This window comes from Scatophagus argus, chromosome 19 (genome assembly GCF_020382885.2).
Source record: "Scatophagus argus isolate fScaArg1 chromosome 19, fScaArg1.pri, whole genome shotgun sequence".
NCBI classification, from domain to species: Eukaryota; Metazoa; Chordata; class Actinopteri; family Scatophagidae; genus Scatophagus; species Scatophagus argus.
Window position 1 is genome coordinate 9048455 of NC_058511.1, and position 15172 is coordinate 9063626.

General features: G+C 42.4%; 1 protein-coding gene across 12 annotated transcripts in view; it reads left to right on the forward strand.

The window, feature by feature from the left end:
* The window catches only part of sash1a (SAM and SH3 domain containing 1a), a 216826-nt gene that overhangs the window by 175393 nt on the left and 26261 nt on the right, over positions 1–15172 (forward strand). For all 12 annotated transcript variants that reach the window (XM_046372536.1, XM_046372534.1, XM_046372535.1 and 9 more), the window contains 3 exons: positions 1903–2031; positions 10390–10440; positions 10529–10578. In XM_046372536.1, coding sequence (XP_046228492.1) covers positions 1987–2031; positions 10390–10440; positions 10529–10578 — 146 coding nt within the window. In that variant the 5' untranslated portion in view covers positions 1903–1986. The remainder of the gene's footprint in view (positions 1–1902; positions 2032–10389; positions 10441–10528; positions 10579–15172) is intronic.

Consider the following 15172-nt stretch of genomic DNA (forward strand, 5'->3'; position numbering starts at 1 on the left):
CTCTGGGCAGAGTCCATTGTTATTCTCTGGATGTGGCAAATAAATCGGCACAGTCACGGCATGTGTGTGGTGATTAAAACATCTCTGAGTTCTGTAATGAGAGCGTGCTCTCAGTCAGTGTGAGGAATGAAGGGGAAAGCATGTGTCCGCTCAGGGAGAGCTCCCGCTGGGAGGAATCTCAGTCATCTTGAACCACATGTCTGGACAGAGCAGATTTCTCAAGTAATGACAAAGGGAGGATAGACCAGCCAAACTGGACTTTTGAGATGGAACATGTGTGTTTGTTAGTCATGTTGTGTTCACTGCGCAATCAGTAACTACCCTTTCATAACTCCTCTGAGTTGTGTTGTGTATGATTGGCCTGCATCAGTTTGTTTTGGTCCAATGTTTTTGAAATCTCCCGCATGCATGTGTGTGCATGCTAATGTGTGTTCACAGGGGCCCTATGCTCTTGTGTGTGTGTGCACGTGTAGGTGCGTGTGGCACCCTGACTCACACTCACAGTGATCCATTCATTTGTGGCCTGGCACCCAGATAGGGAGTCCGGTTGAGAAAGACAGAGACTGAGAGAGACTGTTCGGACCCTGCACAGTGACTCAATGCTAGCTGTCTGCCTGGCACAGATTAGATCAACACTGATGAATATTCAACAGTTTGTCATCACTGCCAAAATGGCCTACATTTTTACCAAGGCAAGAGATTGGACTCTGTCTTCTCTTGCACATTGTACAAAAAAGGTTGTCTATATGGTGCAAAATATTTAACGGTGTAAATTCAAGAAATAAATTAATTTTTCAGAAATTCTCTCTGGCCTTATTGAGCATAACTGATCAGATAACTGCACTGATCATTTGTTTTCATGTCGAGTCTATTTTCCAAACCTGAAAAGCAGGCTTATGTAGATCCCAGCTAACTTAATGATCTTGCTCCATGATACAGGTGCCTTATGTTGACAGTTTGTGTTCCCACTGGTCTGCTGTCTCCAAAATTAACTTAAAGGCCGGTCTTCGTTAACATTTTATCCAAGGAGTTTTCTGTTAACTAAGGACTTCACTGTTGGGAACAGTTTCCTCCCTTGATCCTAAACACATGTCGTCCACACAAAGACAGGAACCGTGCTGATCTAAACTATAGCTAACCGGATGAGTGTGTTTAGTTTGGAGTTTGGTGAATATCTTAGGAGGTAAAGGTCATCCGTGATATGAGCCTCAACAAAGACAAAATTCTGGATGAAGCCATTGCTGGCCAAAGACACTCACTGAATGGGAGCTGATAAGAATGCATAAACAGCCAGAATGTGCAGGCTTTTTATTGAGGGGTATTTTCTGGTTTTTTTTTAATGTTTGTATGGGGTTTGTGAACAGTGTGGTGAATGGAAACAACACATGCCTTCACACATGTGTGTTTTTTTCGGTTTGCAGATTTTAAATCAGTGGTACCACCCACATACAAATTCATAAATTTTGTTCCCACCTTCTGTCGAACAAACACAATGTTTTGTTTGCTCAATAAATCTGTGAAGCAGCCTTGGAAATGATGATGTGTGAATGATAATGTTACCCAAATGCGTGGCTGTACCTTTTATACACCACTTATTGTGCATGGGGTAACTGGAAAAGATGGAGCAGGATGTGTTTATTCACTTGATCGGGAGGTTTTTGTTTCCTGAAGCACTAGTGGGATGTTGTAAAGTGATTGAAGTTTCAGTCAAGGAAAGAATTAAATGATTGCATTGAATGTGAAGTGTTCATATAAAGGAGATATGGAGAACAGAAACAAAAACTTTTCTATTTTTCTGTGACAGTGACAGCATTTTTTTTCTGTAGAATTGTATCGTCAGCTTGCCTTTCTCAGGATGTTGTAGTTTCCTGGCTAAACCATTCGCTCTCTTCCTCTCTCCAGGATGGTTCTCTGGGTAACATAGACGACCTTGCCCAGGAGTACTCTGAGTACTACAACACCTGCTTCAGTGACGTCAGTGACCGCATGGAGGAGCTACGCAGACGACGGGTCTCCCAAGAGCTCGACATGGTAAATTCACAAAAAACACAAAACTCACATAGACAAATACACACACGGCAAGTGCAAAGCAACATGGTTTGAGCAAAAACTTTCAATCGGCCACAACATTTGTCCCTCTGTACTGCATTCAGATTGCTTTGGACAAATGATTATTATTGTTATTTAAAAATGTTTTAATAGTGATCCCAAAAACCCCCCTTTTAGAATAGTCTCATAGCTTTACAATGAACTTTCCACAGTTGTAGCCAAAAGCCTGCTAAGGAACATTGCTGATGGAACAGACTTGATTATGTGCTAAGGTGTGAGACTTTCCCCAAAGAGTGTCTTATCTGGACGTGAATGCAGTGGTGTTCCTGAGGTCCATGGGGGATTTAGGGGTCTTTTTCACAGGATGTAGGGTAGTGGGGCACCCCTTTGGTTGCTAAGCTGCACACAAATGTATGAAAGAATGTTGCTCGTGCTGCTACAGAGGGCCTGACTCTGTGCACAACACTAGCCAGTGGGTCCCCCAAACACAAGAGCAAGTGTTGAGTGTGATGCTTCATAATTGCTCTATGACTTATTCATGATGAATGGTGTACACCGTTTCTAAAACAAATAACTTGGAAAAACAGCCACTTTGTTATATTTTTCTGACATATGCTACTTGCTACTCTGCAACGTAAGTCTGCTTCAAAGCAAGATCTTAAATAGAATGAGGCAATTAGGTGCCACAGATACAATAGTAATGGCTGAAAATTGATAATTCAGTTCTCCCAGATTTTAATTAGGCTGATATCATGTTACCTGAACTTTTCTTATTTTAGCCTCCTTTCAAATTTCCCCTACTCATATATTTTTGGCTGTCATTACTGGTTCTCCAGCTTAATAGAAGGCCTCTTTTGCCTGAAGGCAGCCATGTGGTTTTAGTTGGGTTGACAGGTATAACCTCGATGAATAGCTGATTTATCGTGCTCTTCTTTTAGTGACTGCAGGCAGACATCCTGTTCTCACAGCTTTGAAAAGATTGATTGGAACACGTTAAAAATCATAGCTGTAGACATATTTTGCATCTGACCACAGGTTAAATGTTATCTCTGTGTTGCCATAGAGTTTTTCATCATGTGAGGTTCACAGTAATGGGGATTACCTCTGGACATTTTGTAGTTTGGGAAGGGGAGAAGAGGAAGCATTCAAAGCAGATTTTGAAGCCTGTATGTAAGAAGAGAGGAAAAATGCTGAGTGGGCCCTGAGCCTGAAGCCCAGCAGAGGAGGAGGATAAGGATGTGAACAGAGGAAGACGAAGGGAGGAGGATGAGGGGAAAGGAGATGGTGAGAGCCTGCAGCTGTCCTGCCACGCTGCAAGGTTTGGCACCAAAATATAGGAGAGGAGGAGAGAAAAAACATGAAGGAAGGAATATGGGTCAGACAACACCTTATTGAACGCTCTCAAAGGTGCAGTATCAACCCACACTATATAGAGTGAACTTTGCCTTGCTTTTTAGTGCAGTCCTTTTCTTCTAAAATTAGGTCTGGGGAATATTGAAGTCTAGAGCAGCCTTTTCTATGCCAAGCTAACAAGAGTAAGAGTAGTTTAAGAGAAAATTCCTCCTATTGCAATATAATTTTCCAGCTTAATATTTCCACTTGGCTGGATAGCTTCATACTCCAAGGCTCCAAAAGCTGTGGTTCAGTATCTGTAAAACTAGAGCATAAACGTGAAATGCATTATACAAGAGGAGATGGAGAGAAAGACGAGTAGAGGAGACCAAAGTGAACTGACAATAAGGGCAGCAAAAATGGACACCCAGTCAGAAAGTGAGAAGTGAATGACCATCTTATGAAGCGTGTCCAGAAATCAGTGGCTGCAAGCCAGCGTCATGCAGCTACCTCCCTTAGGACCAATAGCAGATGGTTAGAGAAGGTCACAATGTCCAAGAGCCACTTTAATAGGAGACATTTAGTAAGTGGTCCTCCTCAGGGACTTGGCCTTTAGGGAAAGGCCTGTCACTTGTAAAGGGTACAGGATGGCAGGTGATGCATTCATGTCTCCACAAGACCTACTCCCTCTCCAGTCATTGTCTTTGTTTTCGTCACTACACCATATTTATAGGTCACTTCTTTTCTATTTTTAACGGGTAACTTGAATCATCTTGAATCTCCCTTCTGTAAAAGCAAGGTTACTCGGTCTCTATATCGGCTTTGGTCAGGAGGCATGTGACTTAAGGGGCAAAGATCACCTTAGCTGTGACCTTTCCTGGTTTTCACACTCAGACTACAAGAAGAGGCAGGAGTCAGGATAAAGGAGGTGCTGGACAAGGCGAAGTATGATGTCGTAAGAGCAGCAGCCTAAGGTCAACATATAACATGCGATGTAATGTATATACATTAGTTTTGCCTGCTGACAGCACATTTGGCAGTTTTATAAAATTCCTGTTAGAAAGCCCCAGCTGTGGTCACCAAAGAGAAAGAAGAAGCCTTCTTATTTCAGTTTCTGTTCTCCAAATCTCAGTTTGACTCTTAGTCCAACAAGTCTTTTCTTCAGTGGGAACCTTTTGGTTTCCTTTGGTTTTTTTGGCCACTTTCTTGAGAAATGTTCTTGCAACACTGTCAGTTTTACAAAAATGTGTAGAGCCTAATATTTTGTGTTTGTTTTCACTTGCACAATGTGTCTGCCAGCTCTCGAGGGGCCTCTCGGTTAACAAAGTGATGGCTTACTGTTGTGCTAAAATGGGGGAGCTCTCCCTATTAGGAGCCGATGATAGAGGCTCTCTCAGAGATGACTATCAATGTTCCACGTCCTGTCTGGTCTCTGCTGAGTTGTTCTTCTGCATCTTCATGTTAGTTTTATGACTAGCGTGGACAAAGAGGCTAAAATAAACATCCTCCTCTGGGAATGTGACCTATGGATTTGTGCTATCACGCACAGTTTTCCCAGTACTCCTATAGACAACGAAAGTTGCGATGGCTCTCATTAAGATGCTGATGCTTTACTGGTGGACGTGATTGAAAGTTTAGAGTTCAGTTTAACAAAATGAGTTTTTTCAGTGACAAGTCAGTCGATTCGATGAAAAAAACCCAAAAACAAATAATGGCGAAGAAAACAAGTGACATTTAGTGTGATCAGTGCTATTTTTATATTATATATTTTGTAATATATATATTTTGCATTTACTATATCTGAATTATTTTGCGGAAACCACAAACAGTACATAATTTACATAGATGAAATTCACTTTATGAACATACACTTGAAAGCAGAGAGCTAAACATTTCAGATGCATCGTCTTAGTAATCTGGATAAGTGGGTCAGTACTTTACTTTCACAAAATTCCAAAATGAATTTAAAAGTTTTATTTTAGGAAACTAAGATAAATGAAAATGAAAATAAAGGCTATATTAGACCTTTTTTTACTGCCTTTTCTCCAACACTGTAGCTGCCACTGAATGTCAAAAGATGCCAAAACATGGACATTGAAGCAACAAGAGGGATCCCTTAGACCTGCAGAAAATGATTGGTTGGGTGGATAATCATGTATAGCAGGCGGAGGAAAACATCAAACTAGATATTAGCATGTCTTTCAGACCACGTCGATGGAACATTTGAAGCACATCAGATCTTCATATCAGAATATGGATCTTTCTGTGGTTGTGGAGCCAGCCTTTTAATTCATTTCCACGTGTTGTAAACCGTATGGAGAAATTACAGCGGCATCCATGGTAATATCCTTGAGAGTAATTTGAAAGTCATGGATAAATAAGGAGGCCTTGAAGATAAAATCCTTTGATGCTTTGGCTATAATGCTTCAGTCGCTGGTCTCACTGTTGACTTTATAACAGAAACACTTTTGACACCAAAACACCTCAGCTGCTGTCAGACTGATCTGCAAGCTTCAGGAATGCTCTGTAATGGTTTTCTAGCTGAGCAGCTTGACAGCTGGGGGTCAAGACTCAAGTACAGACTTGTTTTGTTTTGCCATGAGGTGAGGAACAGTGCAGTTAATGTGCTAATGCCTGCGTGAAGTTTGTTCGTCAAAGTGGGTCAGTTCAGCTGGGTTAAAATGACAGTGTGGAAGAAAGTAAAACTCTGTTGTGAATTTTCCTGCTTATTTGTCCTTTCTGCCTTCAAGCTTTTGCCTGGAAACGCAGCGATTCAACATGCTCAAATCTCTGCCGTTGTTGCCAAGAGATTACTTTCAAATAATGTTGGTATACCTCCATTATTAGTATGACCATTGTGGAAAGCAAGTGGTATATTTGTAATTCTACTGTATGATTTATTAGACAGCACTGGGGATCTGACTATGACTGTCACTGGAATTTACTCTGTTATTTGTCTTGAAATACCAAAACAACGATGATCCGTGTGGCTCAAGAATGCTTCAAGCAGTAGAAGCATGTGGGCCCATTCTGCAAGTATGCGTGTTCACAAAAACGCACACACACACTCACAAGCCTCCTGAAAAGGAAGCCGATAGAGGTGATACTGAGTGTGTCGACGGTTTTTTGTTTCTCCTAAATTAATGTATCCGTGAAACAGTTCAGAGGTGGCATGGAAGGTTTATAATGCGCACTGAGAGCGTGCATTTCCTGCTTTTGTGTGTGAGATTTAAAATGGCAACACATGCTTGGTTTCATCCATGTCTGTGTGTGTGTGTGTTGATCTTCCTATGAGATTTTCCAAACCAGTCGGTTCTGTAGTCTTGCATCATGTAATACTGGTCTCACAGATTACATCTTTTTGGGCTTGTGCCATGCTTTGCAGTGGGTGCCTGTCCCTCCAAATGTGCAGACCTACCTAGCAACCTCAAACTCGCCTGAGATTTCTCCATGCCAGTTGGCGTACCTCCACTTAGCCAACTGGTCTCTCTAGTTTTGCTGCATTTCCACCTACGTTAGCCCATGAGGTTGGCAGTAATTCTACTGTGGGAAGTCATAGTGGGCTTTGCATTCTTGCTTGGACTAAAGTGTTGCTCACTCATCTGTATTTCTATCTTTTCCCTCTCATTAACAGTCTGGTCCTGCTGGAGCAAAACAGAATTTAGCTGTAGTTTCTGGGTTAATGATGGAAAGCAATGTGGTGCTGGGAATTACAGTCACTTTACTGCAGCCTTTTGATGCCCGTGTGTGTGTGTGTGCGTGTGTGCGTGTGTGCATGCCTGTGTGTAAGCTTGAGCTGTTTCAGATGCTAGTTTCCCTGTCTGCAGACATTGTGATCCTCATTAGCTGGAGCTCTCCTTCATATGCTCTCTTACTGCATTCTCCCTCTTTTATTTTAATTCAATTCGGTCACGCTTAAGCAATCCGAGTCTTGCATTTGCATCACGCTTGCACGTATGTACACACAGAATGAATTGTGCGCAAAAACAACTCTGCAGACATCTGGAGGGAAAACACATGCGCTTTCACACACATACATGCCAATTCAGGGTAAGTAGGGCAGTATCTCAAGCCGAAGCTGCCAAGTTCATGTAAAGGATAGCATACCCCCTGTGGGAGTGTCTTGTGTGATCTAAGTCACACACACACATACAGACACCCCCCTTAAAAATGCATCAATTTGATATTCTCTTTTAGGAACTGTGTCAGTTACGCTGGCAACTTCTCCACTGTTCACTTTGCCTCTCTATTAGGGAGACGGTCTCAGAGAAAGCCAGGTTTACCTCGGGAAGCTTTTACATGAAATTTCTCTGCACACCCTGTGCTGTGACAAATTCGTCTTGTTGGTCTGCAGTGCAAGGCAAACAGGATGTAGGTTCTGTTTGTTTTTCGCTCATCTTCTCCTCATCTTTTCAGCCCTCTCACCCCCTCCTTCCATGTCCATGAGATGGCACACATAGACAGGGAGTTGAAGGAAGCTGAGGAGGAATGAGCTGAACAGAGAGCTGCTTTGTGTCTCCATCTCTTTGGAGCTCTGTATGTGGAAGTCGCTGCTCCTTGGTTTGGATATCTGTCTGGGTTTATATCTGTGGTGGCACATGCATCACCCACTATGTCAGGGTCTGTGTCTGGCTGTGTATTGTGTGTGTATGTGTGTGCCCATGTGTGGTGTGTTTGCCAGACAGTGAGCTGACAGCGTGTCAGTATATATGCAGTCTGGAGAAGCCATCAAAGAGGATCTGATAGTAAAACCAATCCTGCTGCTACCTTTGTGCGACTGCATGTGCATTATGAGAACACATCTCGTTTCCTCTTTATGTGGGTTTTTGTAAATACACTCACATTATTCTGCACCATGCAGTTGTTTAAACAGCGCTGCCAAAGCTGTGCTTGTTTAAGGGATAGAAGTGTGTTTTTTTCATTGTCTCACATAAGCTCTGCCTCTGTAAGAAAAAGCCATTCATTTCTGTTCCACATTTTCCCTATGCACAGCCTGGCAATGTAATGAGACCAAGCTCTGCACTTCTGCTGGTCTAGTAGATGACGTTTTTATGACCTTAGGCAGGTACCTGCTCTCCGACTTAAGGGAATTACCACATTCTCTGAGATGGACAAACTGTTTCACAGCGCTTCCGACTTTGATTTATTTTCCAAAGAAACTTCCGGACCAGTGCCCCTGTCCTTGATCACTGTAACAGACCAATAGATAAACAAGCCAATGGGATAATAGGAGTGCTAAAGCTGACATTAAAGATAAAACCAGCCAGAATGTCTCACTATTATCATTACTGTCTGCTTTCTATTGATTGCTATTGTGATAAGCGTAGAGTTCAGGCTAATTGTGTGGCTTTTATCCACCTCAGCACTAAAGGTCTCTTGCTTTTATAACTTGCAAGCTACAAGCTGTTAAGGAGCTCTTAAGGGAGGTTTTGTCACTTCCAAGTTCTTTTACCTCATAGCCACTCTCTGGCTTTTGCTTAAACCGTGAGGGGTATGGAAGGATTACCCCTCCCTTGCCAAAAGTCCAGTCAATGAAGAAGAAAGGTTAAACTAAAGGCTACTGATTAGGAAGCTTGACGGACCGAGTGAAGGAAGTGCTCTGGATTCAGCTTCCTGTGAGTGTTATCCTACAATCTAATATCTGGGTGTGGTGATAGGGAATGATGCTTATTTCTCAGAAACAACTCATTTCCCATTCCTGCTCTATATTTGGGAAAGTCCATATTCAAAAGCCCCCCCCCCAAAGTCCTCTTCTGACCTACCCTACTTGGCGATTGTCATATCCTTAATAAAAACATACTGATCGCTTCAGTAAAGATAAGCTAATACAGTAGAATTTAAACATTGCCTTATCTGTATAACATGAGGAAATTCACTGCAACTTTTTAGCTTGGACCTTCAGCTAATTTGACAGGAATTTTTGCCATGAGATTTATTACTCTTCAGCCTTGACCAAAAAAAAAAATAAATAAAAATCTCATGTGAGCATATTAACACTTGTTGTGTTATACCAGCAAAGGTTTAGTGCTAATTTTTAAGTTGAACAGTCAAATAGAGGAACTGAGAACAATGACCATTGGTGTTTGTGTTTTTTCATGTCCTTGCACAACAACAGAAATAGTAATGTCAGAGATTGCTTCACTTTGATTCTTATAAATCTGTCTGGTAAAGGAAATGGGAACTTGTCTAGGCTTATGGGTTCTCTTCTTATTGGGATCTGATGAATCTCAGCAGTACACTTCCTCAAAATGAATATCAAGAATGACGCTATATCAAAGTGAAGAGGTCAGCTATTCTTAACTTTCACCAAAGCATTTTGCCAATTTACCTTCTCTGTAAGCCAAGTGTCATGCCCTTTGTCAGTGGCATGCTAATAATATACTCAAGTCAGCAACATGTATGCTTCACTATTTTCAAAAATATAACAAATCTGTGAAAGACATTGTGGACTGGAGAAGCTAAAAGTAAAGAAATTTGTGCTATGTTTTTTGCTCATCAGTGAGTATTTTGTTCCTTACACTCATGGCCAAGATTTGACGTAATCCAGCAGGTGTTCTTGTGTTGAGGGAGGTGCATCTGTGGAATTCATGGCACCACATATGTAGGTGTTTTTGTCATGTCTTGTTCGGCTAGAAAAGCCAAGACCTCATAATACTTCATCACCGCCCAGGGGTGTTCACTAACAATCAGAACAAGTACTGCAAGTTTGGGTACCTGAAGCAAAACTGAACTTGTTGAGTCATATATGGGTTGATTGTAGGTGTGCACACACGTGCTTGTGTTTGTCTTCACTGATATGTAGGTGTGACTATGTGAACCTGACCGAAGAACATCTTTCCCACATGAGGGCATGTCATCCGCTGTTTCTGTAGTCAGCTGACCTTACTTTTCCATACACAGATCTTGTTTTACCCTTATAGTCTCACAGTTCTTTTGTGTTATTAAGTGATTGATCTTGGACACTGATGTTTGACTTTGTTTATTCTTTCTCCCTTGCCATTTTTTCAGGAGAAACATGACCCAAACAGCACATCCTTGCAGCTCCGTACTGAGATCCAGGTAGGCAGAGAAGCTTTGTGCACAAAACATTATGCTTTTCCAGTCTAAAATGTCAACCTGACAGCGGTCTCCTTTTCTCTGTTTTCAGGAGTCATTAGGCTTCAGCAGTGAGGTGTCCACTCCAGAAACAGACAGAAAGTATGTTTTTTTTTCCCCCACACTTTATCACTGTAACATTGGGCTGGAGTCAGTGTGGAACCATGAAATATGTTTGGATTGAAATGTATGTCTGTTGCATGTCTAAACAATGTGCAACGCAGCCTGCGCCTGGATTGCATCAAACCGTACACGCCTGCACACAAAAATATGGATCACACTTAGCCTTTCTGCATGTCTGCAGCTATAGATGACGCAAATGGAAATACACGCACCTCCATACGCAGAAGATCATTGTCTCTTTCTCTAATAGCACTCTAATAGACTTGCTTATGAAGAGCCACACACCAGGACAACCCATAATTGTGGTGGCGTGTGAGTGAGCTGTTGATCCAGGTTCATCTGTGGCTGTACTTGCTTGTAGAAATGTTGTGATGTGTTCTGACTTCTTTTTAAAAAAGGGACTTCACATTTTTGTCAAAAATTCGTTAAGAACGTTGATACCACTTTTACGTTTGTCCGGTATATGTGAGGCTACAGCAAAAAGAGCAGCAGGTTAGTTTAACAGAGGAAAACATCTAGCCATGATCTTTCCAAAGCTAACAAAATTTGCCTATAGACACTTCTTAAGTTCGCTAATTAACACGTTATTGCTAGTTTCTTTTAATCTCTAGAAAAATGAAGTGTAAAAATGGCACGTTGTGATTTTACTGTTTTATGGGGGACAGTTAATTACCCAGGAGCAGTGACTTCCTTGTTTTCATTGTCAGGTTGCCACACAACAAATGGAGAGAAGTCACTTTGCTCAAGAAATGCTAAGCTAAACTAACTGGTTGCTGTCCGTAGTTTCATATTTATCTTAAAGAATCTTCTCACATTTAACTCTCGGTATTAAAAGTATATAATGCAATAAAAGTATTTAATGCACTGTGTGCCCCATTTATGCATCCACTTTAGGTTCAGAAAAATGTCAGTCCTTATAATGATGAAATAAATTCCCAACTTAAAACAATAATTAGTATTAGATGAGTGGGTATAGAGGAAATCAACCCTTGACATCACTCATATTCCCGTAGTTAGTTCCTTAAGCTCACATCCCTGCTGTGGTGAAAGGAAAACCACTCTTTCTTCTGCTGACCTGCTCTATCCAGCAGCCATAGTCTGTTCTCTGTTCGCGGGCCGTCCATGCTTCCTTCCTGCCTTTGTGTCCAGCAGAGAAGAGGGGGAGACAGAGAGGGTGATGGCCAAATGATTACAGCAAAGGAGCATGAACGAAAGAGCAGGATGGAACCACACATGGGTGGGGTTCCTTTTCACTGGTTCCTGTAATGCAAAGCGTCTGTGTTCATTTTTTCACACCACTTTATTTTATGTGTACGAAATTCCTCCCTTATGGCCCACCATGAGATCACTCTTACACGCATTTTAAGCAAGTTGGTCAACAAAGCAAGCAATTCTGTCAAACAGAATTCAATTATCTGCAGTCACAAATATTTGACCCCTCTGTAGGCACTGATGTTTTTTTTCTCTGTTGGTTGGCAACAGAGGTCAACAATATATTCAAATGTTTCCTCACAACAAGATGAAAAATGAGAAATCTTCATTACATTCATTACGTCAACACCATATTTGTCAGGCCCACAAATCTTCAATTCACAAATTATCTGACCTTCATCTCAATTTTTTCCGAAATTTTCCCATTTGTTCCTCACCGTCACCCCTGTGTGACCTCCAATGGAATTGTCATGTTCACGTGACGACCGCGTGCAGCAGAGGAAGCACATACCACAGACATGATCTCTTCTCCCATGGCTATATATGTTGAACAGACAAATGCTGAGGATGATGGGAACCAGATGCCAAATTTCGAATGACGTCTCTCTGCTGTTTGAAAGTCCCAGAAAGAGCCCCTAACTGTGCTACTCTCTCCCTTCTTCCTGTCTGCCTGGCTTCTTTCTGTCCTCCATGCCTCATGTGCTTTCTCTCACATCCCCTCTCTCATAAACATTCACACTTTGTCTCACCTTTAGTCAGTTCTTCAGTTAATCTCTAATGAAACTGCTCCACACTCACCCCTCACTTAACCTCTGTCATTTCCTCTCTTTCTTCTATCTATTTCTCTCACTACCAAGCCCCACACTCCATTCCTGGTGTGACAGATGGATATGAAGGGTTTTATACAACTTAACTAATTATTCTTAAAGTTTCTATGTTCAAGAACATAGAGGCTCCCCCGAGGCTCAGAAAACTTTTTTTGTAATCCATCCTGCACTGCCAGCCCCTCTCCTCTCTTTCACCCCAGCTCTGTTCTCTATTACACTGCCTATTGTCCACTTTCCACTGTTGTGAATGGGTTTCAGGTGTAGTGATTTATCATGTGCTGGCAGAGTGATAGACAAGCCCCTTCCATACCTTACAACACATTCCTCACAGCCTCACAAAAGACACGCCTGCTCGTTCACATGCAGGGACACGGATACCCCCATCATCACCTCTCTGCAGGACAATAGCACCCGGCAGAGATTACATGCTCAATCTCAGGCCGTGCCACCCCTCTGTTTGTGCGTCTCTGCGTCGCTTTGTTGGCAGGAGGTGGGCACAGCTCCCATAATGGCTGGTATGCAAGTGGTGATGACAGGTCGCTCTCAGAGAGCTGGAGGGTTCAAAATGGGGACTTCCTGTTTTGAAAGGCGATTGATATGGGTGGGGGGAATTGCTGCACAGGGATGGCAGGAAGCTTATCAATAAGGTTAACAGCAGGGACAAGTGGATCTTAATTAAAGCATGCATGTGCACAGACCCAAGATACAGATTGTTGCTTATTGGCTCTAACTGGGTTCATAAGACTATGAATTTAACAGCAGCTGCGCTACTGAAAGCCCAACTTATGCAACTAATAATCAGATGGAAATGTAAGTCATGCCATGTGAAGAATCTGTTTATAACAACAGCACCATGTTGGAAAGCTAAAGTACATAGTCAGCATATTAACCACTTGTGGCTGAGTGTTGCAGCCCTCATGGAACGGTTATTTGCCTCTGAGAGTGGGGCATGTAGAGTGTGCGTATGGCAGGACAATACATGCGCAAGCACAAAACATAATGTTTTATCTGTTATTTTCTGTTTTCCTGCCATATGATTTTCAGTCTTGCTCTTCCTGTGGACTCTGTGCCACTGTCACACAGGGTCGCTGCCACTCATTGTCTCTGCTGGCACGCTGGAGATCACCTCGATCCAGGTGGCCAGCCCTGTTGTCAAACCAAGGCACGCAGTCCCCCTTACACGTACATGTGTGCAATGCTGTGATTTATGATGAGCGCAGTGCAAAGTGGCAGTGAGACGCCAAAATGGAGACATACAGCTGTGTGTTCACATCTTTCTATGTGTTAGTTTGTCATCTTTCCTGGACAGCAGCTCTGTCACACAGGATAGGAGCTGTGCTAGACCTGTGATTCATACTGTATCATGTGATAGCTGCTTATGTAATCATCATTCATTCACCCTGCTTTTTTCCTGATGTTGATGAGTGCTTGGCTCTGTGGTGTTCTGTCTTATTCTGTCTATTTTGTCTGTTTGTATATGCATTTACCACCTATTTTCCACCAGATTACTGGCATTACATCTCTGCACTTGTACTGTTTGTGTAAAACAGGCCCACAGCTGTAACACAGAGGTGCTATATGAAAATGATAAATGCTTTACATCCTAACCGGGGATCATTTTCTCTTGGCAGTCTTGTAGTGCACTCATAACTTCAGTGTTTGTGATAACTGCACAATGCAGAGGCATCATGAAAAGAAACTGTCACCCAAACTCATACAAAGTGAAGATACTGTACTTTATATCATGCAGAAATAGAAGATTGGCTTATGCTAATGAGATAAAAAGCAGTTAAATGTCCCCTACTCAATGCAGAGAACAGAACTGTAATAGAAAGGCATGCCAAAGATTTAAGGTTAAACCAATTAAGTTGCCTAGCCACACAATGCCTGGACTGACACGCTCTTTGAAAGACATTCGAGCTCTTCTAAAGTGTGTGAGTGTGTGTGGATGTGTGTGAGTTCATGCATGTGTGTGCTGCATGGGGGGGGGTTAATTTATAGAGCATGGAGGGGAGTGGGGGTGGTGGGGGGCCACGCTGCCACAGAAAAGCATCTATTGAGTGAGTTCTATTAGCGTTAGCTTTGGCCCTAGCCTATCTGAGAGGGGGGATGAACAGAGGGGCAAACCATACAGGCCTCCATTCAATTAGCATCTCATTATGTTGCCATGGCAGCCTGGCTTTAAGCCGCGTGAAGATTTCCCATTGCACCAAGAGAGGGCTTATGTCTGAACACACATATGAACACATATGAACACATATGCACACAAGCAGCCACTGGAGAGGGATGTGACCTGTTCATCTTGTTTGGATCCTGTCACACACTTTCACGCTGCCTCTCTGGCAGCCACCTGTCTGTCTGCATGGCCCGGCAGCTGCATGCCCATGTGCGCTGGACTGCAGTCATAAAGGGTGTGTCTGGGTGTGAAAGTGCACAAGTAAGAGACAATATGTCTTTAGTGGAGAGATTCGAGAGCAGGTTTGTCGTTCTTATTCTCCTGCGATTTATTCCCATTTAATTGAAAGAACAGAAAA